This window comes from Microcaecilia unicolor, chromosome 6 (assembly GCF_901765095.1).
Source record: "Microcaecilia unicolor chromosome 6, aMicUni1.1, whole genome shotgun sequence".
Classification (NCBI taxonomy): Eukaryota; Metazoa; Chordata; class Amphibia; order Gymnophiona; family Siphonopidae; genus Microcaecilia; species Microcaecilia unicolor.
Genome location: NC_044036.1, coordinates 319,698,546 through 319,725,389, shown reverse-complemented (window position 1 = coordinate 319,725,389; position 26,844 = coordinate 319,698,546). Strand labels below are relative to the sequence as shown.

Here is a 26,844-nt window from a genome sequence, read left to right as displayed (position 1 = left end):
ACAGCTATGCCATACATCACAGGACAAAATGAGAGGAATCAGAGTCCTGGGGTTAGGATAGAGAACACAAACCAGGAGCCATGAATTCTCCTGAATAGGACACATCAAGAATTCTACTCTGTGCAAGTCTTGCGTGATTTGTTTTCAAGTGTTAGGGGAGATCCTGGTCTTCTCTTCCCTTTCAGTACACACATTTCTTTTTATTGACAGACAAATCCTCTTGTCCTAGAGGAGGGCGGATCTATATGGGAAACCTGAATTGCTATTGGCTCAGTCAGAATAAGGAGAGCTGGCAGGATGCCAGGCAGGTATGCCAGCGCAGTTCGGGGGACGACCTGGCAGTGGTCAAAACCCAGGATGTGCAGACATTCCTGCAGGAGGCTTTCTCCAGGTGAGTGTTTGCGGTAACTCTTTGTGCTGCTCTTCAGGACATTGCATTGTCTTTAACTACTTCCATCTCATGTATAACTGTAGCACAAACCGTACACACCTTTCATGAAGAGAGTCTACAACAACCTACTCTCAAACCCATCTGTGAAGGCACCGCATTTCTCCTTCAGGCCATGAGGTGGCAGTATTGCATCTCTTAGTAACATAGTAGATGATGGCAGATAAAGACCTAAACGGTCCATCCAGACTGTCCAACAGTCACTCTCATTATCAATTCTTGATTAAACCATATATATACTTGATCCTGATCTTTCTTTGCCATTTTTGGGACATAGACCCTAGACATCCACCGCATACTGGCCTTAGAGTGGAGGAGTAGCCTAGTGGCTAGTGCAGCAGACTTTGATCCTGGGGAACTGGGTTTGATTCCCACTGCAGCTCCTTGTGACTCTGGGCAAGTCACTTAACCCTCCACTGCCCCAGGTACAAAATAAGTACCTGTATATACTACATAAACCACTTTGAATGTAGTTGCAAAAAAACAAACAAACACAGAAAGGCAGTATATCAAGTCCCTTTCCCCTTATGTCCCAACTACTGGAGTTGCCATCAAAACCCACTCCAGTCTATCCTGTTCTTTGTTGCTGGGCACAGACTGAAGAAGTCCACCCAGTATTGTCCTTACTTTTCAACTACTTGAGTTGCCATCGAAGCACTCTCCAGCACATCCTAATCTGTCTTGCCATATATGGGACACAGATCATAGAAGGCTGCCTGGGACTGGTCTTAGTTCCTCGTAGCCAGAGTTGCCATCTAAGCCCACTCAACACATCAACATCTATACAGTCATTTAAGTTTTATTTTTATACCATTCTCTTTCTTCTATGTACTTTGAGAAGAGAATGTATTGAATTTCCAGTGTACCACACCCAGGCATTACACTATTCCAGTGTATCTCTTGAATTTCACATAAGAAGGGGGCAATGTAGTTCTTGCTTGTCACTGAATGGTGGTTGATGATCCCTCTGAATGCCATAAATAAGTGGCTCATGGCACATACTGACTTCCTTTGAATGACCAAGTTAGTCCAATGAAAAGGTATCACCCTGTTTTTGTTGTTATGTTTTATATCTGTACAATGAATTGGACTAACATAGCAACACAATCCTTCAGACCATCCTGTAGATTTCAGATTTCTCATTTGGCTTTTTCCCCCTTCCTTTGCAGTGCTGGGGGGTTTGCTTGGATTGGGCTGAGCGATCTCTCCTCTTCTGGAACTTGGCAGTGGGTGGATGGAAACGTCCTCGATTCTTGGCAGAACTGGGGAGCCTCAGGGAGGCCAGAAGGGAAGGGCAACTGTGCCCAGCTGCAGATCAGCCTCAGAGGCATGTGGAGGCGCAGTCCCTGCAATGAGAAGTTGGCTTTCATCTGCGAGAGGCGAGCTGGAGGTCAGCACTGAGATCAGTGGGCATTATTCTTCCCTTGTGGGACATGAGGGTGTCTCTGCTGGCAAGAATTCAAAAGCCACAAGCTGTATTTATTTATTTATTTATTTATTACATTTGAACCCCGTGCTTTCCCACACATGGCAGGCTCAATGTGGCTTACAGAGTAGGTTATGATAAAGACAGTGCCTAATTTAAATACAATTGATCAAAGGCAGAGGTAAGAGAGGTGGTAGTTGGGCGGAAGCTTGTGTTTAGGTGTGTTTGGGTGAATTGGGGGAAGAGTTGTATCATTGGTGGAGACTTTTGTAAGCTTTGTTAAAGAGATGCGTTTTCAAAGCTTTGCGGAAGCTGGTTAGATTGTTTGTGGTTTTTAGGGTTTTGGGTAGTGCATTCCAGCACTGTGTACTTTTGTATGCAAAGGTCGTGGCATATGCTTGTTTGTACTTCACTCCTTTGCAACTGGGAAGGTTCAGGTTTAAGAATTTGCGGGCCGATCTTTTGGCGTTTCTGGGCGGCAGGTCTACTAGGTTTAGCATGTAGAGTGGGGCATCTGCGTGGATGATTTTGTGCACGGTTGTACATAACTTGAATTCAATTCGTTCCTTGAGCGGAAGCCAATGCAGTTTCTCTCTCAAGGGCTTCGTGCTCTCGCGCTTTCCCACACATGGCAGGCTCAATGCGGCTTACATAGTAACAATATAAAGAATTACAAAGTCATAAGAAGAATGTACAGTTTGTAGTAAATGCAATATTAATGGGGTTAACGGATAAGTAAATTGAACATAGGAGGAATTGGGTGCAGAAGGAAATGAGCGTTGGGAGGTAGGCATAGGAAGATGGAGAGGAATGGATATGGGATAGCAATAAGGATAATGGGAAACAGGGTCAATGTATAAACAATCGTCAATAAGAATCATGTGGGCAAGCTTTGGTTAGGTTGAATCGTTAGGGTAGGCTATCTTGAAGGGATGGGTCTTCAGTGCTTTTCTGAAGTTTAATGAGCATGCTCATAATATATAGAAAGGGTGCAAATGGTTTTGCAACATTTCTAGTGTTTTTCCCTCTTTGCAGCTGTTTTGCCAGATGTGGACCTTTTCCTCACTGGAGTACCCGTGTTCACTGGAACGTATAACGTCATGAATGCCAGTGTGATGCCACCGTTTCTTCCCTCCAGCAGTGAGAATGTTGAGGCAAGCAGACTGCTGTTCATCCCCCCTCTATATTCTAGCTCCCCCTCTCCTCCCCCATTTCCTTCTTCACATCCTTATCCCAGTCTCTCCTCCTCTGGTTCTCAGCTTTTCCATCTAAACCCCAGGGGAAGTCATTCTTTTCTCTCTTTCAAGTGTCGCTGTTCTACGTTTCCTGCAGTTGATGCTGTTCCCTGGGCTTTGGTTCAGCCATGCTGGGACTCTGATCTCCGCGGAATTTGGGATAAAAGCTGTGAAGAAGCTGCTCCAGATGCGCTTGCAGGTCTTCCGTCCTTACTGCAGTCCCAGTCAGCACCTGGTGCCCCCGGGTAAGAGGGAGTGGGTAGTAGCAGTGGGGTGGGTAGTAGAGGGGATGGTGCTGGCAATTTAAAAGTAACAGGATAAAATCAGATTAAGGGTCCCAATCATGTGATGCACATTAAATGATTTATTACAGGATATGCATAACTTGGATTAATGCATGTTAAGTCATTATGTCAAGTTAGTAGATGAGGCCTTAACAGGGTCAGGGCTAGAGGTTGGCAACCAGGGCATTACCCTGCGCTTCTAAGCCAGAGGGGGCATCAAGGCTGCCTCAGGCCGAAGGTGGCTGTGAGGGAGTGAATGACATAGAGCCAGGCATCCCTGCAAATACTCCCTCACTGAGGTTGCAGTTCAGCTGCTTCACTGCAGGTGGCGCTAAACCTGCCAGGTCAGAGACCACAGTCAGTTGAGCACAGTGGCACACAGGCCCACCCACTTTAGGTTCAGGCCCACCAAGTAGCAGCACACCTATAATGTGGCTGGCAGGGACCCCAAGCCCCACCAGCCAAAAACTCCCAACAACTGTTTGCTGCCGGTGAAAATCTGCTATTTATAAGGTATATGGGGGAGAGGGGATGTTTGAAAGACCATACCGCATGCAGGCAAGAGAGGGAGAAACCAAATCACTTGTAGGACAAGGCGGAGTTCTGCCTACCCACCTTGGGTCCAGGCCCACCCAAACTTGGGTGTCTGGCTACGCCCCTGGTTGAGCATAGGGATGTTGGGCTGTCTGGCTAGGAGGGCGGAGCTAGACTGTGAGCTAGAGGTAAAAGCCCTCCTGCAGGTCAGAACAGGGAGGCCCTGATATAGAGGTCCCAGAAGGAGAGAAGCCACCCTGTAGTGTGAGGGCTCCCTAGCTGATGTGTAAGCCACTTTTGCAATTGGACTAAGACTTGTAAGCCTTGTTTGAGACCTGGGACTAAGAGAAGAACTGAGAACTTACAGCTTTGTTTGGGGCGTAGCAGCCAGCCCACCAGCCACAGACTGTTTAGGCCTGCTGCCAGTGTTTACTGAACCACAGAGGTTTTTCCTTGTGTTCCTGGCCTGTGAAGTAACAGGTCTCAGGGCTCAGTTAATAAACCAGTTATTTTCTCATTTACATATTGTGTCTGGCTTGGTTAATTTGTAGGGCCACCCACAACTCTTGGCCTGAAGGTGGGCTTTTTTGTCTAGAATATGATTATCTTAGTATGTCGTCTTATTTTCTATCTATTCATGGAGTTCTTTTCGTTTATCAATTTTATAAGCACACCATTGTGATCCTAGTGGCTGATGTGGTATATCAAGTTTTATATAAACATAAACAGAAGCATTGCCCAGTCTCTGCATCTTTAATTCTGGCCCTAGGCCTTACGTTTGCAATTTTTCAATATAACTGGGAGCTGGAGCAGGTTCAAGAGTTGATAGACTGAGGGCCAGAAGTGTTATGTAAAATGTGGGACTTTTTCCATGGTGTTGTCCTTTCAGGGGTTCTTGCGTTTATTTGCAGGGTGCGAGTTCCTCCGGACTCCATTTGCATCCTGTCACCCTTGGCCTCTCTGTAACACTACTGGCGTGTGCTCTGGAGGGCAGCAATGGTGTTCACTACGGGAAAGTTGCCTCAATGTCTCCAGTCCCTGCAGCTCCTATGCCTTTGAACATGTCACATCTAATATCCTGCCTATTGCCAACCCACCGCGCTACAAAGGAGACCTTCCTTCCTATTCCCAAGTTGCTGATGTGCCGCTGATTCTGACTCCAAGCCCGGAAAATTGGCATGTGCAGGTTAGAATATGAGAGATGTATTCTTTATATTTGCTAACTGGTCGCTCAACTTCCTCCATCCTGCGCAGTCTCTCTTTCCTTCAGGTCTAATATTATCTGCACAATGCGTAGTTTTTATTTGGCCAACAAGGACTCTCCATGCAATTGTTAAAACAACATGGCTAATTCGTATAGCTCGCTGCTCAGTAGGGTTGGTGAACAGTCTGAAGTTGGTTTTGGTAGCTCACGCTTCCTTCTGGTGCCTAAAAGGAGGAACCCAGTTATAGAACTGCCCCCTATAGATTGAAATCATGAGGCCCCCCAACTGTTCTGTTAAGAATAGAGCTGTTCCAAATAGAATATTGTACTATTCGTCTGACTCAGGGGCGTAGCCAGACTTCGGCGGGAGGGGGGTCCAGAGCCCGAGGTGAGGGGGCACATTTTAGCCCCCCCCAGCGCCACCGACCCCCCTCCTGCCGCCAACCCGCCGTCGCCTACCTTTGTTGGCGGGGGACCCCAACCCCCGCCAGCCGAGGTCCTCTTCTTCCCGCAAAAGGCTTCCTTCTGTTTCTGACGTCCTGCACATTGTACGTGCAGGACATCAGACTCACGGAACGAAGCCGTGCAGAACGTCAGAAACAGAAGGAAGCCTTTTGCGGGAAGAAGAGGACCTCGGCTGGCGGGGGTTGGGGTCCCCCGCCAGCAAAGGCAGGCGAGGGCGGGTTGGCGGCGGGAGGGGGGGTCGAGAACGTCATCGTCAGGGGGGTCCAGGGCCAAATCTACAGGGGCCCAGGCCCCCCTGGCCCCACGTAGCTACGCCACTGGTCTGAATATGAATAATGAAAAATATTATTCGACCAAATACGAATAATGGGCAATGTGAAATCAGAGACCCAGTATTTATTTCAGTAGGATTTAGCACAGAAGAGCCCTGGATTATTCGTTTTCAATTTTCAAAAAGTACAAAGACCAGAAGACACTCAATGAAATTGCATGGAAATACTTTTAAAACAAATAGGAGGAAATAGTTTTTCACTCAAAGAATAGTTAAGCTCTGGAACGTTTTGCCAGAGGATGTGATAACAGCGGTTAGCGCATCTGGGTTTAAAAAAGGTCAGGACAAGTTCCTGGAGGAAAAGTCCATAGTCTGTTATTGAGATGGTTAAGGGGGAAGCCACTGCTTGCCCCAGGGATTGGGACAGGTACTTGTGACCTGGGTTGGCCACTGTTGGAAGCAGGACACTGGGCTAGATGGACCATCGATCTGACCCACTATGATTATTCTTATGTTCTTATTAGGCCAAATACGAATAATGTATTCGGGGCACTATTCAGGGCTGAATCGAACTGAATACTAATTTTTGTTACAGCCCTAGTTAAAAATGTAGAACATGCCTACTGGCATTGGCGCAATCAGGTGCACCGATTAGCTTCTTGGGAGGCTAGAGATTCAAAATTATCGCCTAAACGTAGGAAACAATTTCTTCAGATATGGATGCCTTATCTTCAGGTGCTCAGCCCAAGGGGTAGAAGTTTGCTTATTAATGCTCATTGAGGATGATATGGTAGGGAAGCTGTATTAGATTTTAGTTGAGCAGCTGGAGGAGGGAGGAGTGTGCGCACCCTCTATGCCTGATCACTGGGAATTTTATTTTTGTGGGGGGGGGGAGGAGAGGGGCTGGTTGCTGTTTAGTTTATGGGGTGCCCCGAAGTATTGTACTTTTGGTTCTGATGTATTTACTTGTAACCACTTAGTTAGCAGTAAGCAGGTTCTCGAGACTAAGTACTAGGGGGGAGTAGGGGTTGGAGGGGGTGTGGGGGGGGAAGGGAACTTTACACGTTGTATGGTTCAACCGAGATTTTATTGACTGTATGTAGGATGTTATGAGTATGTTGAGTTGTTTACCTTTGTTATAACAATAAATAAAACTTAAAAAAAATGTAGAACATTCACTCCTATTTATTTATTTATTTATTACGTTTATATCCTGCACTGTCCACTAGATCTAAGCGGGTTACAAAGGAAAGCTTACATAAGTCATAAAACACACAAAGTAAAAATCACATATAAATTACAAACTTCCTGCACCAAATAATACAAGCTCACTCATTTATGTGCATTAAATCATATGAGGAAGCTCATTTATCTGCCACACGTATTAATTAACTCTTTAAAAAAAAGCTTCTCGAAACAAATTTTAACTGTTCCTTAAATATGAACAAGGAAGACAATTGGTGCTTCTTCTTTTCTCTGATCACCCTTCTTCCTTTCCAGTTTCCTCTTGTGTAATCTCTTCTACTCTGTCATGCCTAATTCCTACCGTTCTTGTTCTAGCCCTTCCGTACTGAGTTTTGTAGAACTGACAGCTTTTTCTGATGCTGTAAGCTTTAAACCAAGATTGTTTTCTCTTTGTGCATTCCAGGTCCTCTTGTCCGGGGAAGAGATTAGTGTGTATCCGGATGATATTGTCGGAATACAGCACAACGGTGAGCAAGGGTCCGTACTTCACTGCCAGCGTAGCCGTGACTCCCCATGGCGTCAGAGCTACGTCAGCTTGGTGAAAGTTGGCTGGTGGGAGAAAGAGATTACTGGGCTCGCCAACCCCACTTGGGTGGACAATGCTCTCTGTGACCTCAGAGTGAGTTTTGCGTACGGCTTACGCAGCTTTGCAACCAGTCCACTGTTGGAAAGCCAGTCAGAGCCTGGTTCCTACACCTACACAGCTACAGTAAGAAACGCAGTCAGTGAGGCACGGGTGAACTGTACAGTGGAGATGCAGACCAGGATCAGTGGACTGCAGATCATATACCCAACGCCAATCAATGGCAAACTCCATGTTCCAACCCACCAAGAGACTCTGATTGTTATCAAAATAATTTCCGGCACCAATGCCATGGTGCGGTGGACAGAGCCAGTAGATAGGACGGGAGTCCAGTTCCAATCTTCATGCCCCAGCAGTATTGTGAAAGAGGTTCCTGCCTGCCGAAGGGACACTGCTGATACCTGGTTCTCCTTTGCCTGGGTCTTCATGACAGAAGTAAAGGCAGAGCTCCTCAACATTATGGTAGCCAATGAGATCAGCTCTCAGAACCTATCTGTGAAGATCCAGTCATATGATGCCATTGAGGACCTCCAAGTGGTGCCATCAGGACCCCGCAGAATGCTGGTGGATGTCTCTCAGGTATCTCGGGAAGTGCTTGAAGATGAAGAATTTAGAGGGTTTAGAAGAACGGCTCTCTAAAACCATATTGGCTCTTTGGAATATGGACAGACTACAGGATAACTCGATGCATTGTCTCTATACTGAAAGGAAAAGAAGGACAAAAATCCCCCACGTATGATGCAAGATCCAAAACAAAACAGAAGTGGGGGTAGCACACAAGACTTTCCAGCATAAATAGATAGTTCAGCAGAGGTAAAAGGTAAAAGCCCAGAGAGGGCACTATAAAGGTCCAGTGAATGACCAGGAGGATAATCATGAGGCACTATCTCAAAACAATAGGCTGGACACAGAATCTGGTGTTTCGGCATAGAGTGTCTGCTTCAGGAGTCATAGAGTCTGAAATTCAGAAGTACCTAACTTAGGCAGAATAGAATAACTTCCACAGAGAAAATGTTGGAGACGCTGATTGCTGAAGCGCGGGAGCCTGCAAAACAGTCACGGCAAAAAAATGGTCTTGTGTGCTACCCCCACACCTGTTTTCTTTTGGATTTTTGTATCTGTACTAACTACTGGATTTTATAAAGTCCCACGCTCAAATTTACAACTTGGGTGCAAATTAGTTGCCAGTTGGCCTTAATACCAATAATGGGAAATGGGACTTGATATACCGCCTTTCAGAGGTTTTTGCAACTACGTTCAAAGTGGTTTACATATATTCAGGTACTTATTTTGTACCAGGGGCAACGGAGGGTTGAGTAACTTGTCCAGAGTCACAAGGAGCTGCAGTGGGAATCAAACTCAGTTCCCCAGGAGCAAAGTCCACTGCACTAACCACTAGGCTACTCCTCCACTAGCAACATTCCATGTAGAAGCCTGCCCTTGCAGATCAGCAATGTGGCCGCACAGGCTTCTGTTTCTGTGAGTCTGACGTGCAGGACGTCAGACTCACAGAAACAGAAGCCAATTCCGGTATGAAAATACAGAGCGGTAATGCGTTAAAGTTCATAAATGACAGAGAAGATTAGGTAGTCAAGGAGGAAGAGTTGGGTTTTGTCCAGTTCTGGTATAGGTTTCGCCGTGTTGCATAATAGAAGTTTATGGATGTTTATTTATTTATTTATTGCATTTGTATCCCACATTTTCCCACCTCTTTGCAGGCTCAATGTGGCTTACAATACATCATGAATAGTGGAAATAAGAAGAGAATAGATATATGGTGTTACAGAAGGATTTTGGGTTGTATGGTAATGGAATGCATGATAGTAATAAAACAGAAGGCATTATTAGACATTTCTGGATATATGTTCAGCTTTATATGTACCTTTTCTCCATCTCTGAACAGGAGTTCTCCAGGAAACTGGTACAGGAGGAGCTGCTAATATTCACTTAAGCATTCTTGGGGGCGTTGTTTGGATGGAGATGGGGAAAAGCTACAATATATTCACATAGTTTATAAAACAGGCATAGCTTTACATGTACAAAATCTTCTATCAAAACCATAGTTTGGTTGCTCATGTTCCTGGCAGTAGTTAACAGTGCCATGATCCCCTGGGTATTGTTACTGAATAGCACTGACCCTGCAAGTGGCACATGGCCTATGGTGGTGTTGGGTTTTGATGCCACCGCGCTCAGGCAGTTCACCCTTCTGGTTTGCAGGTATTTTCTGCAGAACTCAGCAAAGGCACTTCGGTCTCCTACTCCTGGATAATTGACGACATGGATGTGTTTGCCTACAACGGACAAACCTATAGTGTCAAGTTCAACAAGCCTGGCTTCTATGTGCTAAAGGTAAGAAACTGTACCACATCGCAGTCCTTTACTGAAATTATATCGAGTCATTTCCAAATGAAGGACGTTAGAGAGTTGAACTAGGAACTAAGGGAGTCTTTTTTACTAAAATGTGTTAAGTTTTGGGCTTAATGAGCTATAAAGTGCACGGTAAGCCCAAGCACCAACAACGGGTATTCCCTACTTTTTATCGCAGCTTAGTGCATGGTACCTGCAGGAAGACATCTCTGAAGACCCACTTTTTTTCAATTGCCATTTGACTATTAATACCCTATCAAATGGTCCCTGCGACAGGCGCTTTGGCCTTTGAACAATGGACAGATATGAACGAATGTTAGATGAGATGAGGTGAACAAACACAAGGTCATGGTGTATGGACCGGACGTAAGCACATTACTGCACGCTATCCAATTAGCGCAGGAGCACTTACTGCCTCCTAAATAGGTGGCGGTAAGGGCTTCAGGTGGTAATGACCACGCGCTAACGGGGAAATTAGCGCGTGGCCATTAAAATCCCCCACAAGCATGGCTATTTTACTCCTGCGCTAAAAGTGGCCACAGCGCATGGGAAACCCACATGTTGACAGCAGCGCTAGCCACTGTTTACCATGGCTTAGTAAAAGGACCCCTAAATAAACGAAATGATAAATGATAAGACACTTATTCCCTCCGATTTAGGCAGTGCTAAGTACTCCTGTGTTAACTCTGCAATATCCAGTTAGAATGTGCTAAGTATAACGCACTAGTTGGCCAACACTTCCTTGCTCACTCTCTACCCATACCACACGCCCTCAGAGAAACATTCAGGAACATGCAGTAGCATGCGGTGTAACAGGCAAACTATTGCAGAACCTCTTAAATCATGTGTAACATACATACATAGTAGATGACGGCAGAAAAAGACCTGCATGATCCATCCAGTCTGCCCAACAAGATAACTCATATGTGCTACTTTTGATTTGTACCTGTGCTCTTCAGGGCACAGACCGTATAAGTCTGCCCAGCACTATCCCCGCCTCCCAACCACCAGCCCCGCCTCCCACTACCGGCTCTGCCACCTGATCTTGACTAAGCTCCTGAGGATCCATTCCTTCTGCATAAAATGTGTGTAATAAGACTGTACTTTAGTGTGCTAACCGCGCATTGAGTGCTTAACACGCTTTAGTAAAAGGGCCCCCAATTTATTCCTAAATGATTTATTTATCTGTTTGCCCTTGTTTTGATAAAGTAGGGTCTGCATCTAAGACTTTTTCTTTGGAAGACATTAACTTTTCCTGCATGTGATCAAAATAGTGGGAGACGTAGCGATGTTAGAATTCCAGACTGGATGCACTGTACAGGTCTTTATCTGCTGTCATTGACTGTGTTACTACGTGACTGTATTTGCCTCTAACATCATCTCATCCCTCTAAACTATGAGTTGGTTGTATTTCCTAGTACTGGATTCTAACTGTATCAGCCTTAGGAGCCCTACAAGTGTCATTAAATTCTCTCATGGCCTTGAGGTCAGTCAGTCCCGCATCACAGGTCTTGGTGATGTGGAACGCATCGTAGGATTTCTCTTGATGTTCCAGGAAGATCACTTGAAGTCTTCCAGATGCATAAAGGAGTCAGCTGACTAAAGGAGTGCTTTGTTTTATTAAATCAGTGCTTCTTGGTATAGTCTCCTGGAGCACCCTAGCCAGATAGGGTTTCAGGAGATATGTGAGTTAGTTTTGCCTTCATTGGGTCTCTAAAATACACAAACACATCTCACATTCATTATGAACAGCTAGAACCACTGGTGTAAATTGCCTGTTGCGACTAGAGACAGGAAGAGCCCCATAGCCTTTTCCTTGTTAGTGCATGAAATAATATTGAGGGGAGAAATGCACAGCACCCCCTGTTTCTGGATGCCATATGTATTGTAAGATAAAACACAAGATTCTCGTGTGACTGCTATATCTTGCATTTTGGTTGTTTCCAGTAAATTGGCAAATCTGGCAGTGTGTTTGGCTTTACTGCTGCAACTCTTTAACTCATCCAGGACTTCTCCTGATGATCTATTTTGTGGAGGTAGTGATGTAGCATATGAGACTCTATGGAAGCCATTCTGTCTTCTATAAATCTTATGATATGTCCCTAACTTTGATATGATGAGAGTCTGCCAAGGCGGAGGAATGCCGAGATCCCACAACGAAACAACAGCAGTAACAAGGAAGTGGGAAATAGACCAGGCTAACCAGAGATGAGCAAGGACACTTTAGTCAATTGTCGAACATGTTGATAGGTACTTGGTTTCAGTTCCAGAATTGTCTGAGATATCTTTTCTCTATTCTCTGCAGCTTAGGGCAGAAAATCCTGTGAGTTTCAAGACAGTAAAGCTGGAACTGACAGCCGATATCATGAATCCTCTGATGGACCCCAAATTTCTGGGAATCATTTGGATTGTGCCAGTTCATACTCCACAAGTGCTGACTTTTGGGGTAACAGTGGACACCTCCATTGAAGTCACCATAAGGTGAGACCTCAAGGATTCTCAGGATCATGAAATTACAAAAATCAATCAAAGTTATATAATATGATTCAAAAGCTTAAAGGGGAGTTTTTTGTAGCTACACTGCCTCAGTGGTGTAGCCACAGGTGGGCCTGGGTGGGCCAGGGCCCACCCAATTAGGGCTCAGGCCCACCCAACAGCAGCAAACGTATTAGCGGTAGCAGGTGGGGATCCCAAGCTCCGCCAGCAGAAGACTTCCCCCTGATGGTAATGAAAACGCTATTCTCCAGGATACCAGCACCTGTGCATGCTCACTTTTCAGTTTCAGCGCGTGCCTACTGCAGACTGCTAAGGTGGAAAGAAGCGTTTTCCCGCCAGCTGAGATTTTTTTTTGGTGGTGAGGGAAGGGGAGAACACTTGGTGCCCACCCACTTCTTGCCTAGGCCCACCCAAAATCTGTTGTCTGGCTACGCCCCTGCTGCCTCAGCCATGCAAAAGGCCAAGGGAGATTTTTCAGATTGCAAAAAAATCGTTCTGAATTTTCACTGATAAAATGTCCAATGTCAGGAAGAAAAAAGTTGGGTTAATAGCCTTTTATTTTGCAAATTAGTTTGAAAGCAATATTTTTGAGATAAGGATTTCATTAGATATAACAGTAGAGAATGACTTGGGGAAGACTCTTTCTCAGGCTGACTTAAGTTTTGTAGCCCAAGAATCATTGGTAGAAGAGGGAGATGGTGCTGTTGCTATGTATCACCTGAATTGTCTTCATTCCAAGACCTTCCGAGGTTCCATTCTATCTTATATGACAAGATGACTAATGTCAACAAAAGAAAAAAATGTTTGCTAAAACTCAAAACTAGAACTGTTCACAGGAAGCCTCTAAAAAACACTTTTATCAAATAAGGCCTCAAAATTCCCAGGGCACATAATGGTATCATACATATCAATCACCCCTCAATTGGAGTCCCATAATTTATTCTCATTGACCTTTCCGAATAAACCAGGAAAAAGAGAACAGTGGGAAAAAACTCCAAAACTGGAGAAAAATCAACTATTCCCAAAAAACCCGGTACAATACTAAGCAAACCACCAGTGAACAATTCCAGTACCTGAAAAATTTTGGTTCCTCTGTGATGACTAATGTGTCATCTGCAACTAAACCAAGTGGTTCTCCTTAGATTCTGTTCCAGGAGGAGCTGTTAAGAGAATTTAAAGTATCCTTACGCCTACTTACCAGTTGTGAATTCACTTCTAGAAGGAAGAATTCTTCCAGCTAGTCTGAAGGAGGCGGCAACCTCCCCTATTCTGAAAAATGCTTCATTGCCCTTTCTGAGTACGTTAGTGAAGCATAGAGTACAGGGGTTATCAACCTAGTCTTTGGGACATGCCAAGCTAGATATCCACAGTATACATGAGATAGATATGTATATGTTTATGCTTATTTGAAATTCTTGCTATATTGCCAAAATTGAACCAGCCAAGACTAGGCGATGTGCAATTAAAATACAAGGATAAAGAAAAGAACTACATTTATATAGGAAGATAATCCAAACATCCTTAAATCTACAAGAGGGACATAAGAAGAGAGAAGGGGAGGGGAAATAAAAGGTACAATGATCGCTGCAATTGTTCATCCGCTTTCATTCTCTACAAGCATTAAAAGCTATCGAAAAAAGATGTTTTTTAAAAACTGATTTTAACATTTTTATATGATAGCTCAGCCTGAAGCTGCTGAGGTATATTATTCCACATTGAGGGAGCCAGGAAAAAGAAATTGCTGTTGCGAGTAGAGTCCCAGTGAGCTCTTGATACCATTGGGAGGACTAAACGATGGTCATTAATTGATCGCAATACCTGACTCTGGACATAGGAAATCATGAGGTTAGATAGATAGTCTGGGGAGGCAATGCATGCAAATCTATATCATATATATTCATTGTGGATATCTTGTTAACCTGACTGCTTGGGGGTGTCCCAAGGACTGGGTTGAGAATCCCTGATATACTAACTACCCAACTGAGAGATTTTAAAAGATGGAGAAGTTCTTGTTCCTATTCAGTCAATCACTGAAGAATTTAAATTTAGGTCATAAGTGTTGCGGTGTTTGATCAGGTCCAACTGTTGCCTTTGACACTGTAGATCATAAAATCTTATTGTCAAGGTTAAATGTCTACAGCAGTGGTTCTCAAACCTGTTCTGAGGAATCACTAGCCAGTCAGGTATTCAGGGTATCCATAATGAATATGCACACAAAGGGTCTTGTCCAGGTTATAGCCATGCTTGAAGCCAGCCATGCTGCTGTGAGGGTGGCGGCACTGGAGGGAGAAGGACAGAGAGGCACCAACAAGTACTAGCAGCAGCCGAGGTCGCTCTCAGGTGAGGTGCTCCGAGGGTCCCATCCTCGGTGACTGAGGAGAGGATAGAGTCGGTCACTGGGTGCACCAGTTCCCGGCACCTGCTGCCTGCTCCGCCATATGCCACTGAGGCATGATATAGCACAGCACTGAAATCTACAATACAGCATTTCAAATAACAAAAGCAAGCTCTTGAGCAAAGTCAAAAACATACCCCCTAGTCCTAGTAGTTTCAACTCCACTCATTATTTTATAGACCTCTATCATATCTCCCCTCAGCAACCTTTTCTCCAGGCTGAAGAGCCCTAGCCGCTTTAGCCTTTCCTCATAGGGAAGTCGTCCCATCCCCTTTATCATTTTCGTCACACTTCTCTGCAACCTTTCTAATTCCACTATATCTTTTTTGAGATGCGGCGACCAGAATTGAACACAATATTCGAGGTGCAATCACACCATGGAGCAATACAAAGGCATTATAACATCCTCATTTTTGTTTTCCATTCCTTTCCTAATAATACCTAACATTCTATTTGCTTTCTTAGCCGTAGCAGCACACTGAGCAGAAGGTTTCAACGTATCATCAACGACGACACCTAGATTCCTTTCTTGGTCTGTGACTCCTAACGTGGAACCTTGCATGACGTAGCTATAATTCGGGTTCCTCTTTCCCAAATGCATCACTTTGCAGTTGCTCAGATTAAACATCATCTGCCATTTAGACGCCCACCAGCTTATAATCGAACGAGAAAAACGCCCAAGTTCCGACCTAAATCGGGAGATGGACGTTTATCTCACAAAAACGAATAAAGCGGTATAATCGAAAGCCGATTTTTGGGCGTTTTCAACTGCACTCCGTCGCGGATGCGGACAAAGTTGATGGGGGCGTGTCAGAGGTGTGGCGAAGGCGGAACTGGGGCGTGGTTATCTGCCGAACAAAGATGGGCGCATTTCAGCGATAATGGGAAGAAAGTATGCGTTTTTAGCTAGAATTTAGGACACTTTTCCTGGACCCTGTTTTTTCACGAATAAGGCCCCAAAAAGTGCCCTAAATGACCAGATGACCACTGGAGGGAATCGAGGATGACCTCCCCTGACTCCCCCAGTGGTACCTAACCCCCTCCCACCACAAAAAAATGATGTTTCACAACTTTTTATTTTCACCCTCAAATGTCATACCCAGCTCCCTGGCAGCAGTATGCAGGTCACTGGAGGAGTTGTTAGGGGGTGCAGTGGACTTCAGGCAGGTGGACCCAGGCCCATCCCCCCCACCTGTTACAATTGTGCTGCTTAATGCTTATTAGTCGTCCAACCCCCCCAAACCCACTGTACCCACATGTAGGTGCCCCCCTTCACCCCTTAGGGCTATAGTAATGGTGTAGACTTGTGGGCAGTGGGTTTTGAGGGGGATTTGGGGGGCTCAACACACAAGGGAAGGGTGCTATGCACCTGGGAGCTCTTTGACCTTTTTTTTTGTTTTTGTAAAAGTGCCCCCTATGGTGCCCGGTTGATGTCCTGGCATGTGAGGGGGACCAGTGCACTACGAATCCTGGCCCCTCCCACGAATAAATGTCTTGGATTTATTCGTTTTTGAGCTGGGCGCTTTCATTTTCTATTATCGCTGAAAAACAAAAACGCCCAGCTCACACATTGTTGAATAAAACATGGGCGTCTATTTTTTTCGAAAATACGGTTCGGTCCGCCCCTTCACTGACCCGTTCTCGGAGATAAACGCCCATGGAGATAGGCGTTTTCGTTCAATTATGCCCCTCCCAGTCTCCCAGTCTCGTAAGGTCCTCTTGTAATTTTTCACAGTCCTCCCGCGATTTAATGACTTTGAATAACTTTGTGTCATCAGCAAATTTAATTACCTCACTAGTTACTCCCATCTCTAGGTCATTTATAAATATGTTAAAAAGCAGTGGTTGATTCTTTACATTTCTGAATAAACTATTTCCTTATTTTCTGAGCCCCTTTGTTCAGTGTTATGTTCCAAGGAGAATGTACTGCTCTTCCCGGCTTTCTGTCCTTAACATTCTTGGTTGGATTAAGCTCTTAGAGACAAAATGTTATGTTAATCATGGGTCTGATTAACTGGACTTTAAAGAGATTAAAGATGAGTAGCCTTTACACTATGAAGCATTGCTCTTTCCAGTAGTTGGTTTTTTTTTTTTTGCTTTATTTTAACTGTTTCATAGTTTTTAAAAAAAATTATTTTATTAGTGGGTTTTTTTGCTCTTCTAGTGTTTCTTATTGTGAATTGTTTTAGTGCTCTGAACCCCAGTGGGGAGGGAGTGATATATACACATTTAGAAATTAATAATTAAGGAAAATGAGCAAGGTTGAGGCATCCTGATGGGTAATCCTACTGAAAAGGATCACCATAGCAGTGACCAGTGATTCAGTCATCTTTTGAAGGAGAACCTCCCACTGCAGTGGTATTCCCTGCCAGTCCTTGAGAGCTGCCAGTGCAGTGGCGTAGCCACAGGTGGGCCTGGGTGGGCAGGGGCCCACTCAATTAGGGATCAGGCCCACCCAACAGTAGCACACGTATTGGCGGTAGCAGGTGGGGATCCCTAGCTCCGCCAGCTGAAGACTTCCCCCTGATGGTAATAAAAACGCTATTCTCCACGATACCAGCACCTGCGCATGCTCACTTTTCAGTTTCAGCGCGTGCCTGCTGCAGACTGCTAAAGCGTTTTCCCGCCAGCTGATTTTTTTTTTGTGTTGGGTGAAGGGGAGAACACTTGGTGCCCACCCACTTCTTGTCTAGGCCCACCCAAAATCTGTTGTCTGGCTACGCCTCTGTGCCAGTGGGTCAGGTTTTCAGGTTACCCCCAATGAATATGCATGAAATAGATGTATTGTCATTAGGGATATCCTGAGAACCCAACTTGTTTGCGGCTTTTGAGAACTGGAAGGCCACTGGCTTAGTGCATCTCTTACCACCCAATTTTCAGAGACTGGGAGGTAATGTAAATAACAGGTTACCATGAATCCCAAGCAATGATGGAAGAGAAGGTGCAGGAATATGATAAAGACATTTGAGATCTTAGTTGTATAGAAGGAAGAGCATCTATTGGAGTCGTAAAAGAAAGTTTGTGTTGCTTCAGAATCTTTTGGGCATTTTTGTGAAAGCGCATTGGTTAAAATCTTAAACCCTTCAGCACACTATCTCTATCTATTTATGAGGTTTAAATGAAAAGTAATGCTTCACCTCCACCTCTATAATTCATCAACAGATGACAGTACTGACCCACTACATGTTTTCACTTCACTTGTTCTTGGAAATCTCTTCCGTCGCCTCAGTTGACAAGAAGTGTGTGTGAAGAGGCTGTTTTGCTATTGCTTGTGAAATGGAAGCTTGCAGTGAGCACTTGTCCTTGCGATTTTAGCAACTTGCTGTGATAGAATTTCTGCCTGTTGAAGGAGTCCCTCCAGCTGAAATTCCCTGTCGCACATGGCTAGTGTGTCAACAGTTTCCCTTTGAGTGAGCCTTTGATTTTCCTTTATGAGTTTGTCAACCTTTCTCATGTGAGACTCATCAGTTGCTGTCATGGGTCATCCACTTTGTTTTTGACCACACAAATCTGCCATTCCTGGTCCTCAATCTATACATACTCACATCACTACAGTCATCACCAATAACAACCTGCATGCGGTGGTGAATTTCTCAATTGGAAGGACTTTTTCAACTATCAGAAATTCTGTCGTGACACATTGCTTAAACTGCACCACTGACGAGTGCTTACTGCATGCTTCCATTTCACAAGCAAAGGCCAAACAGCCTCTTCACACAGATGCTTCTCACCAACTGAGGTGAAGGAAGAGATTTGAAAGAACAAGTGAACACATGTAGCAATTCAGTGCTGCCATCTGTTGGCAAATTATAGAGGTGGATGCATTTAACCCTTGTAGATATAATACGTTCAACATACCTTCTACAAAGGTGTTGTTTGGGGTGGTCTTGGGAAGGTGGCAGTACCCTCCCAAATGTGAGTGCTAATGTTTGATTGGTCCCTGCTTCCACTGTTCCTCCTAACAGTTTGCCCCTCCCCTTTCAATGTATGTAGGCAAATTACCCCAGTGCTTTCTTGGCCTCTTTAGAATTGTGAATGCTGCTGGGCCACTCCAGGTGCCTCAGATAATGTTCCTCCTTGATCGCTCCTGATGCAGAAGGACTTTGTACACTTTAGTTTGCACAACAGGTGATGCACTGTGGTCCCCTAATACATTATCCAGTAGCTCTCTCTGTGCACCTGTGTAGCATTTCTTCTGAGATAGAATGATGTATGTTTTACAGGTGGGATTTTGGTGATGGAAGTGCTGTGGTTGAGAGGCCACTCTCGCCTCCATATAACCAGGAACTCGCACAGCCACTTCCAAGTTGCAAACAAGTTCACGTGCAGAGCAGGGTGACTCATGCGTACACTCAGCCAGGTAAGAAAAGCAGCTACTGTGAGAGACTAAAAGGCAGTGAAGAAAAGAGACAAAGTTAATAGAGAAGGCAGAAGAAATAGAATTAGAAGGAAGGGAGAAGAAGAGGAATAGGGAGACATAGCCACTGAGAGGGGGGGGGGGGGGGACAAAATTCCCCAGGCCTGGGCCTCCAGGGGGGACCCAGCGCAGGGGTCTTTTTCAGGGCCGCCTAGAGCCGGGGCCGGGCCCGGGACAAGGCCGCTCCCGGGACCCCCCCCCCCCGAGGTCACGTCGCGTTGCGCCCCCCCCCCACCTGAGGTCGCCGGGCCCCCCTCCACCCGCTGCCAGTGCCGGGCCCTCTGAACTAACCTGAAGCGCCTTCATCTTCGACGCAAGCAGCAGCAGCAGGGCAGACCTCTCCTTCCTTCCCTGCCCCGCCCTCGCGGACGTTACGTCAGGCGAGGGCGGGACACGGAAGGAAGGAGTGGCCTGCCCTGCTGCTTGCGTCGAAGATGAAGGCGCTTCAGGTTAGTTGTGGGAGCGACGGAGAGCGGGTGGGCCGGACTGTGGCGGCGCCAGGTCCCCCGCGCAGGCCCGGGCCCGGGGACTTTTGTCCCCCCTGTCCCCCCCCTCTCCGCGGCCCTGGTCTTTCTCTCTTTCCTGTTCCTGATGGGACCCGGTTATCATGTCCCGACAGGAGCAGGAGAGAGAAAACTCCGGCACTGGGCCCCCCTTGCATTGCCTGACTAGCAGCTGCTGGGCCCTCAGGCTGCACATGCTCAGTTTTGAGGAAAGCAGCCATAGGGGCAGGCAATGCTGGGCAGAGGAAGGAGCCACGCTGCCTGCATCTTTAGGGGCCAGCCAAGGTACTTTAGGTGGGAGGGAGGGGGTGCGGCAACGGCGGTGGTGATGATGATTTTGGGGGGGGGGGTGGCGGCGGCGGTGATGATGGTGATCCTGCCCTGGGCCCGGTGGCGGCGGCCCTGCCCCAGGCCCGGCTCAGTCTCTCAGCGGCCCTGCAGGGAGAATCCAGGAAGAACAAGAATGAATTGGTTAGAAAAGGGTAAAGACAGAGGGCAGGGAGGTGATTAAAATATGGAAGATATTGAAAAGCAAAACCTAAGAAATGGGAAAGGATGATTCTTTCTGTATACAAGTACACAGACAGTTAAAGAGAAAAGGGCTTATATTCAACCCGTGGCGGGCAGGGTTTTTAAGCCTCTGACAGCCATGGGCTGAATTAAGCCTGGATATTCAAGCTGGGCCATGTCTGGACACTGGTACTGAATATCCCAGTCAAAGTTGCAGACCCAGAAATTATACGGATGCTGGCCGATATTCAGTGCCGGCGCCTGCATAATTAAGTGGGCAATGATAGGACTGTTCTTTTGTGAATTCTCTCTGCCCGCGTAGCTACGTGGGCAGTACCCGCAAACTGTTTGCTCCTCCCTGACTCCGCCTATGGACCGCCTGGCATTAACCGCACAGTGCTGTGGTGGTCAGAGGGTATGTCCATTGAGTGGGCTTTCAGTGGGCAAGAGCCTCTGCTGCCTGCTTGAACCCCATTGAACAGTATGTAAGTCAGGGGCGTATCTGCGTGGGGCCACAGGGGCCTGGGCCCCTGCAGATTTTGCCCTGGACCCCCCTACCGCCATTAACCCTCCCCCGCCTACCGCCAACCCTTTCCCCGCCTACCGCCGTCACCTACCCCGAGGTCCGCTCCTGCCAGTTTTTTAAACTATTACTTCAGCTGGCGGGGGACCCCAACCCCCGCCAGCCCAGCCGAGGTCTTCTTTAACTTCATCTTCATCCTCGTGCTGTTAAAGCTGCATGATGCATCCTTCCAGTTGGATGGAGTTTGACGTCGCAGCACGTTGTACGGACGGCGATAGGCGGGGAAAGGGTTGGCGGTAGGCGGGGGAGGGTTAACGGTGGTATGGGGGGGAGGGTTGACGACGACAACGGCGGGGGGGGGGGGCAGCGGCCGTAGGGGGGGTTATAATGTGCCCCCTCACTCTAACCCCTGCCCCCCCTACCGCCGAATCTCAGATACGCCCCTGATGTAAGTGTAGCCCAGCAAAGAATCAGATTTCAAAGACTGTTAGAAACCAGTTTTACATCAGTTCATGAGTGTCCTTTGTTTAATCCCTTAGGTGATTACACATTGACAGCTGAAGCTTTCAACCAGTATGACAAAGTCCAGCAGATGAGCCATGTCTGCGCCATCAGCCCTTTAATCTCATTGGCTCTGCTAGCAACTCCGAGTTCCGCCCTAGTGAACACGACAATCTTGTTTGAGGCCTACCCTCGTCCTTCCCCTTATGGCAGTACCTACTTGTGGAACTTCAATGATGGGTTCCCTGTTCAGGAGGGAACAAATACAGTGATGCACTACAGCTTTGGAAAGACTGGAATGTACAATGTCACAGTTTCAGCCAATAACAGCCTCAGTGAGGTCACCACTTACCTGCCTGTGGTGGTAGGGGAAGGAATTGTAGGTCTCCAACTGTCTGCCAGCGGACTTAGTGAACTTGGTTCACCTACTGTTGTCAGTGCCACGTTACAATCTGGTACAAATGTGCTTTGGACATTTGACATGGGCGATGGGTCTGTGTACCATAACTTATCAGCAGGGTCTGTCTCTCACATCTTTGCCAAAGAAGGCAACTACACAATTACAGTAACGGCAAAAAATATCTTCACTTCTACCTGCAGGTCTATTACTGTGGAAGTATACCAATTTCAAATTACTGCTCTCCTAGCTCCGGGCTTCCTCCTCAGCAGAGAAATAGCCCTTTTCCAGGCATTTGTAACTGGGCCTGTCAAAGGGATCCACTTCTCTTGGAACTTCAGTGATGGCGACTCACCTTCAGTCTTGGAGGGTGACTCCAGAATTCGTCATAGTTATTCTAAAGCAGGAAATTATCTTCTGAACCTGACTGCATTCACTGCAATCAGTACAGACTCCCACCAATCCATAGTTGTGGTGGAAGATCGGATCCTTTCTGTGAAGCTGGCAGCTTCAGCACAGGCTGTGGCTCTGGGTGAAACCATTCGATTCACATCTGAGGTTATCCCTGCTCCAGACCCACAGCACCAGTATCGATACTACTGGGATTTTGGCATCAACGAACCACCTGTGCCATCAAGTACTCCTGAAATCACTTTCATCTATCTAGAGGAGGGGGTATATGAAGTCACTGTTCAGACGCAGAACAATGTAGACAGGCAGAACGCTTCCATGAAGATCATCATTCAGAGAGGAGTCGGTACCATCACTATCCATCATAGTGGGGAAACTGGACAGGTCCTGGCAAGCAACATTTCCTATGTCTTTACAGCTGAAGTTAGTACCGCAGCCAACTCAAGTTTCACATGGAACTTTGGAGATTTCTCTCCCCTCCAAGAAGGTCAGAGTGCCTCTCATACTTATGGCACCATGGGAAATTTCACAATATCAGTGTCTGGAGAGAATTTGGTTAGTTGTAGAACAGCCATGGTTAATGTAACAGTACTAACCCCGGTGAAATCACTATCATTAAGCTCTGATCACTTGGTGGAAGAGGTTGGGCAGGAGGTCACATTTTGGACCTCTGTAGCCACAGGGGACAGAGTCCGTTACCATTGGGCAGTTTGTGAATTCTGCGATTTTAGGGAGGGAATCTCCTCTCTCAAACATACCTTCTTCATTACCGGCGTCACCATGGTTTTGGTCATTGCAGAAAACACAGTCAGCACACAGAAAGCCAATATCAGCGTTGTGATCCAGGAGAAGGTACAAGGGGTTCAAATCCACAGTCAGGACACAGTCAGGGGAAGATACGCTGCTGCTGAAGAACCGTTTGTGCTGACAACAGATGTGGTGCGTGGCTCAAACGTGACCTTCAAGTGGGTCATTTCCCAGGGTTTAAGCCAGCTGTTCTCTGCAGAGGGTCCCTCACTTACTTATTGTTACAATACCAGTGGAGAACTCCTGGTGGTGGTAACAGCTGGGAACTTGCTGGGGAATATGTCTGAGAGATTGGTCTTACAAGTGATGGAAAGAGTTGATGGAGTCCAGGTACAGTCTACCACATCCAGTGCAGCTGTTGGGAGTCCAGTCAACCTGACGGTGTCTGTCGCTTCTGGTACAGATCTGCAGTATGCATTTTATATAGATGAGGAACCACAAGCCCTGCACAGTAACGATTCCTCTCTGTCCTATACTTATTGGTCTCCGGGTTCCAAGATAATAGTGGTCATGGTTTCCAATTTCATGGGCTCAAGTAATGGATCCACAGAGCTAAGAGTCCAGGAGCCAGTATCTGGTGTGAGTTTTAGTATCACTGGGATTGGCCAACCTTCCTTCTTGAAGTCTAATACCACAGTCCAGTTCCAGGGCTCAGTGGAGAAAGGGACAGATGTCCAGTGGGAGTGGTGTTTCCAGAGTGAGAAAGAGACTCTGCTCTTCCAGCAGCAGAATATCTCCTGTGCGCTCCAGGAGGTTGCCGTATACAGAGTGGTTTTGAGAGCCTGGAACCATGTCAGCAAGGATGTATTTGAACACACTGTCACTGTCCAGGAGGCTGTGCTAGGGCTTGAGGTAGAAGTGAACCATAAAAACATCTGTACTGACGACATGGCCAACTTTCGGTTCCAAGTCCAGCGAGGCACTAATCTGATGTTTGCCCTAACTTTTACCACTTTGGGGTTGACCCTAGACACCCTTAAGTCTAACTATAACTTTTCTTTCCCTGTTGCTGGTCAGCATCGGGTGCTGGTGTCTGCCTATAATAATGTCAGCCTTCAGACGGCATCTGTCACGGTGCACGTGCTGGAGAAGGTGAAAGGGCTAAATCTCATAAACTGCTGCCCACCCATCCTGGAGTTCAGGGAGAAGATGCCATTCTCTGCTGCAGTGCAAGCTGGAGGTCAGGTGAGCTTCTCATGGACTTTTCATCTTCATGGACATTTGGACCACAGAGCAATGGGACAACAGGTTTGGTACTCGCCACCCACTGAGGGGAACCTCACTGTTCAAGTATTTGCCAGAAATCTCTATTGTTTGGCATCTCTCATAAAAACTGTGATATTGCAGGTCCCTGTAACAACAGCCACTCTATCCAGCAATGGGACAAATGCCTTCATCAATCAGACGATAGGGTTTCATGCTGTAATCCAATATGGCAGCGATCTCCATTTCCAATGGAAATTTGGTGATTCCAATAAAACGTTTGAAAACAGAGACGTGACTGCAGCTCATAGATACAAGCAGCCCGGTGATTTCATTGCAGAGGTGAAAGTGTACAACAATATCAGTTTTGTGCTGGTGCAGGCAACGGTCACTGTGAGAGAGCTACAATGTAATGCTCCATATGTAGATCTGGTAGAGGCACCTTCTGTGATCCCAAAGTCGCAAGCGAGCTACTTTGAGGCCAGTGTAGATCTGCAGGGATGTACAGCCTACAGAGCGCAGTACCTTTGGAAGGTCTTTCGGGGAACAAGCTGCCAGCACATCAACCACACCAATCAGGTTCCCTTGGGCAGTGTGGATGTAGTCACCCCATTATTAGTGCTCCCCAGGCTCTCGCTGGACGTTGGTGCATACTGTCTGTGCTTCACGGCATCCTTCCATGACACTCCACTCCTCCATACAGCTTCCCTGTACATCACCGTGGTGCAAAGCAAGCTGGTTCCAATGATCAGAGGTGGCTCTCAGAGGAACTGGTCGGCGGAACAGGATTTGGTTCTGGATGGGAGCAGGTCCTATGATCCAGATGTGGGAACAACAGACGGAAATGTAACACTGGAGTATCACTGGGACTGGATAATACAGGTAAGACGTGGAACGTGACGAGGTGATGAGGAATTTCTCTAACAGACTGGCGCTTGGGTAGGAAGAGTGAATCAATAATTAAGGTGATTGTAACAAACATAATTGTTGTAATCGGCCACCGAAATAAATCCTTCAGTCAAAATATGTTGTATCAATGTAATATGGTCATGTTCTAACGTACGATACCCCTTATTTTATATAAAATGTTGTTAAATAAGAGGTATCGTACGTTAGAACTTGACCATATTACATTGTAAGTCAAATAAGTGTGGGTCGGATCTAGTATTCCATGGGACCCGGAAATATTCTTGTTCAATCAGTCTGTCTTGGGGATACCTGTGGAAGGGAAGGCATTGGCGCGGACTTGTTTTTGTGCAGGTCGTGTGACCATTGCCAGATCTTGGAAGCAGTGTAATAGCCCCTTGATGGTCAAGTGGACACAACTGTCGGAGTATATTGCTGAACAGGAGCGGCTCTTGGCACGAGAGAGGAACATCCTGACCAAGTGGACAAGGATATGGGCTCCTTTTATATCCAAGGGGTAGTCTTGGGGTAGGTCAGGGCATGTACTCGGCCAAATTTGATTGAACCTTGCAGGGGCGGGGGGAGGGGGATTAGGTTGGTTACTATAAGCTTTCTATATCAATAGTTTCTTTAAACTTTCTTTGTACAAAAACATAACTGGGTTGCACTTGGCTGAGTGTGGGGGTTCCTGCTTCTGTGGGACTCTTGCTGCAGATGAATCTAACTGTTTGGAACTGTTATGTCACACTGTTTTGTACAATGTATATTTGCTGGATTCATTAATAAACGTCTGGTTTAAAATTATAAAAAAAAAAAAATAGGGTTAGGGCATAGTTACTAACATATGCTATAGTTAACAAGAGTTATTTTAGCACAGGTCACATTTTATGCAGTGAAACTTAGTTACTAATAACTGGGGTTAATTGTAAAATAACATGTCTTAATGGTAGCCCACGTTAATAACTGTGCCCGTTAATCATCTACCTCAATACTGTAACTAACATGACTCCATAGCAAAAACAGTTCTGAAAAAAGAATGAGTACACTTACCTGAGCTCATTTGGCTATCCCAGTGCAAGCGTTTCGGCATAAACATGGAAAAGTCATGGCTTATGGTATATAAGTACATATAAGTACATAAGTAATGCCATACTGGGAAAAGACCAAAGGTCCATCGAGCCTAGCATCCTGTCCCCAACAGCGGCCAATCCAGGTCAAGGGCACCTGGCAAGCTTCCTAAACGTACAAACATTTTATACATGTTATTCCCGAAATTGTGGATTTTTCCCAAGTCCATTTAGTAGTGGTCTATGGACTTGTCCTTTAGGAAACCGTCCAACCCCTTTTTAAACTCTGCCAAGCTAACCACCTTCTTTACGTTCTCCGGCAACGAATTCCAGAGTTTAATTACGCGTTGGGTGAAGAAAAGTTTTCTCCGATTTGTTTTAAATTTACTACACTGTAGTTTATCTTCAATAAATACCTGAGAAAACAAAAACGCGCAGAATACATTGAAGCAGATGTTGACTTGCAAAAATACTTAGCACTAAAAATGGTTGACAGTAACTAGAACACGCAAGATATGGAGCATGCACCGTACGCTGCAAAATAAATACATGAATTGACCGATCATAAAAGCCGATATCTGGTATCCAATCTTGACCGACCAATTTCATTATTAAGTCCACAGGGAGAAATGGTTTTTAATCGATC

At 46.0% G+C, this 26,844-nt stretch overlaps 1 protein-coding gene across 1 annotated transcript in view; it reads left to right on the top strand.

Moving 5' to 3' along the window:
• Positions 1-26,844, top strand: part of LOC115473398 (polycystin-1-like) — a 148,785-nt gene that overhangs the window by 32,537 nt on the left and 89,404 nt on the right. Inside the window, exons 7-16 of the mRNA XM_030208333.1 lie at positions 211-391; positions 1,618-1,838; positions 2,910-3,028; positions 3,207-3,354; positions 4,839-5,113; positions 7,516-8,274; positions 9,913-10,044; positions 12,368-12,543; positions 19,177-19,313; positions 21,446-25,107. Coding sequence (XP_030064193.1) covers positions 211-391; positions 1,618-1,838; positions 2,910-3,028; positions 3,207-3,354; positions 4,839-5,113; positions 7,516-8,274; positions 9,913-10,044; positions 12,368-12,543; positions 19,177-19,313; positions 21,446-25,107 — 5,810 coding nt within the window. The remainder of the gene's footprint in view (positions 1-210; positions 392-1,617; positions 1,839-2,909; positions 3,029-3,206; positions 3,355-4,838; positions 5,114-7,515; positions 8,275-9,912; positions 10,045-12,367; positions 12,544-19,176; positions 19,314-21,445; positions 25,108-26,844) is intronic.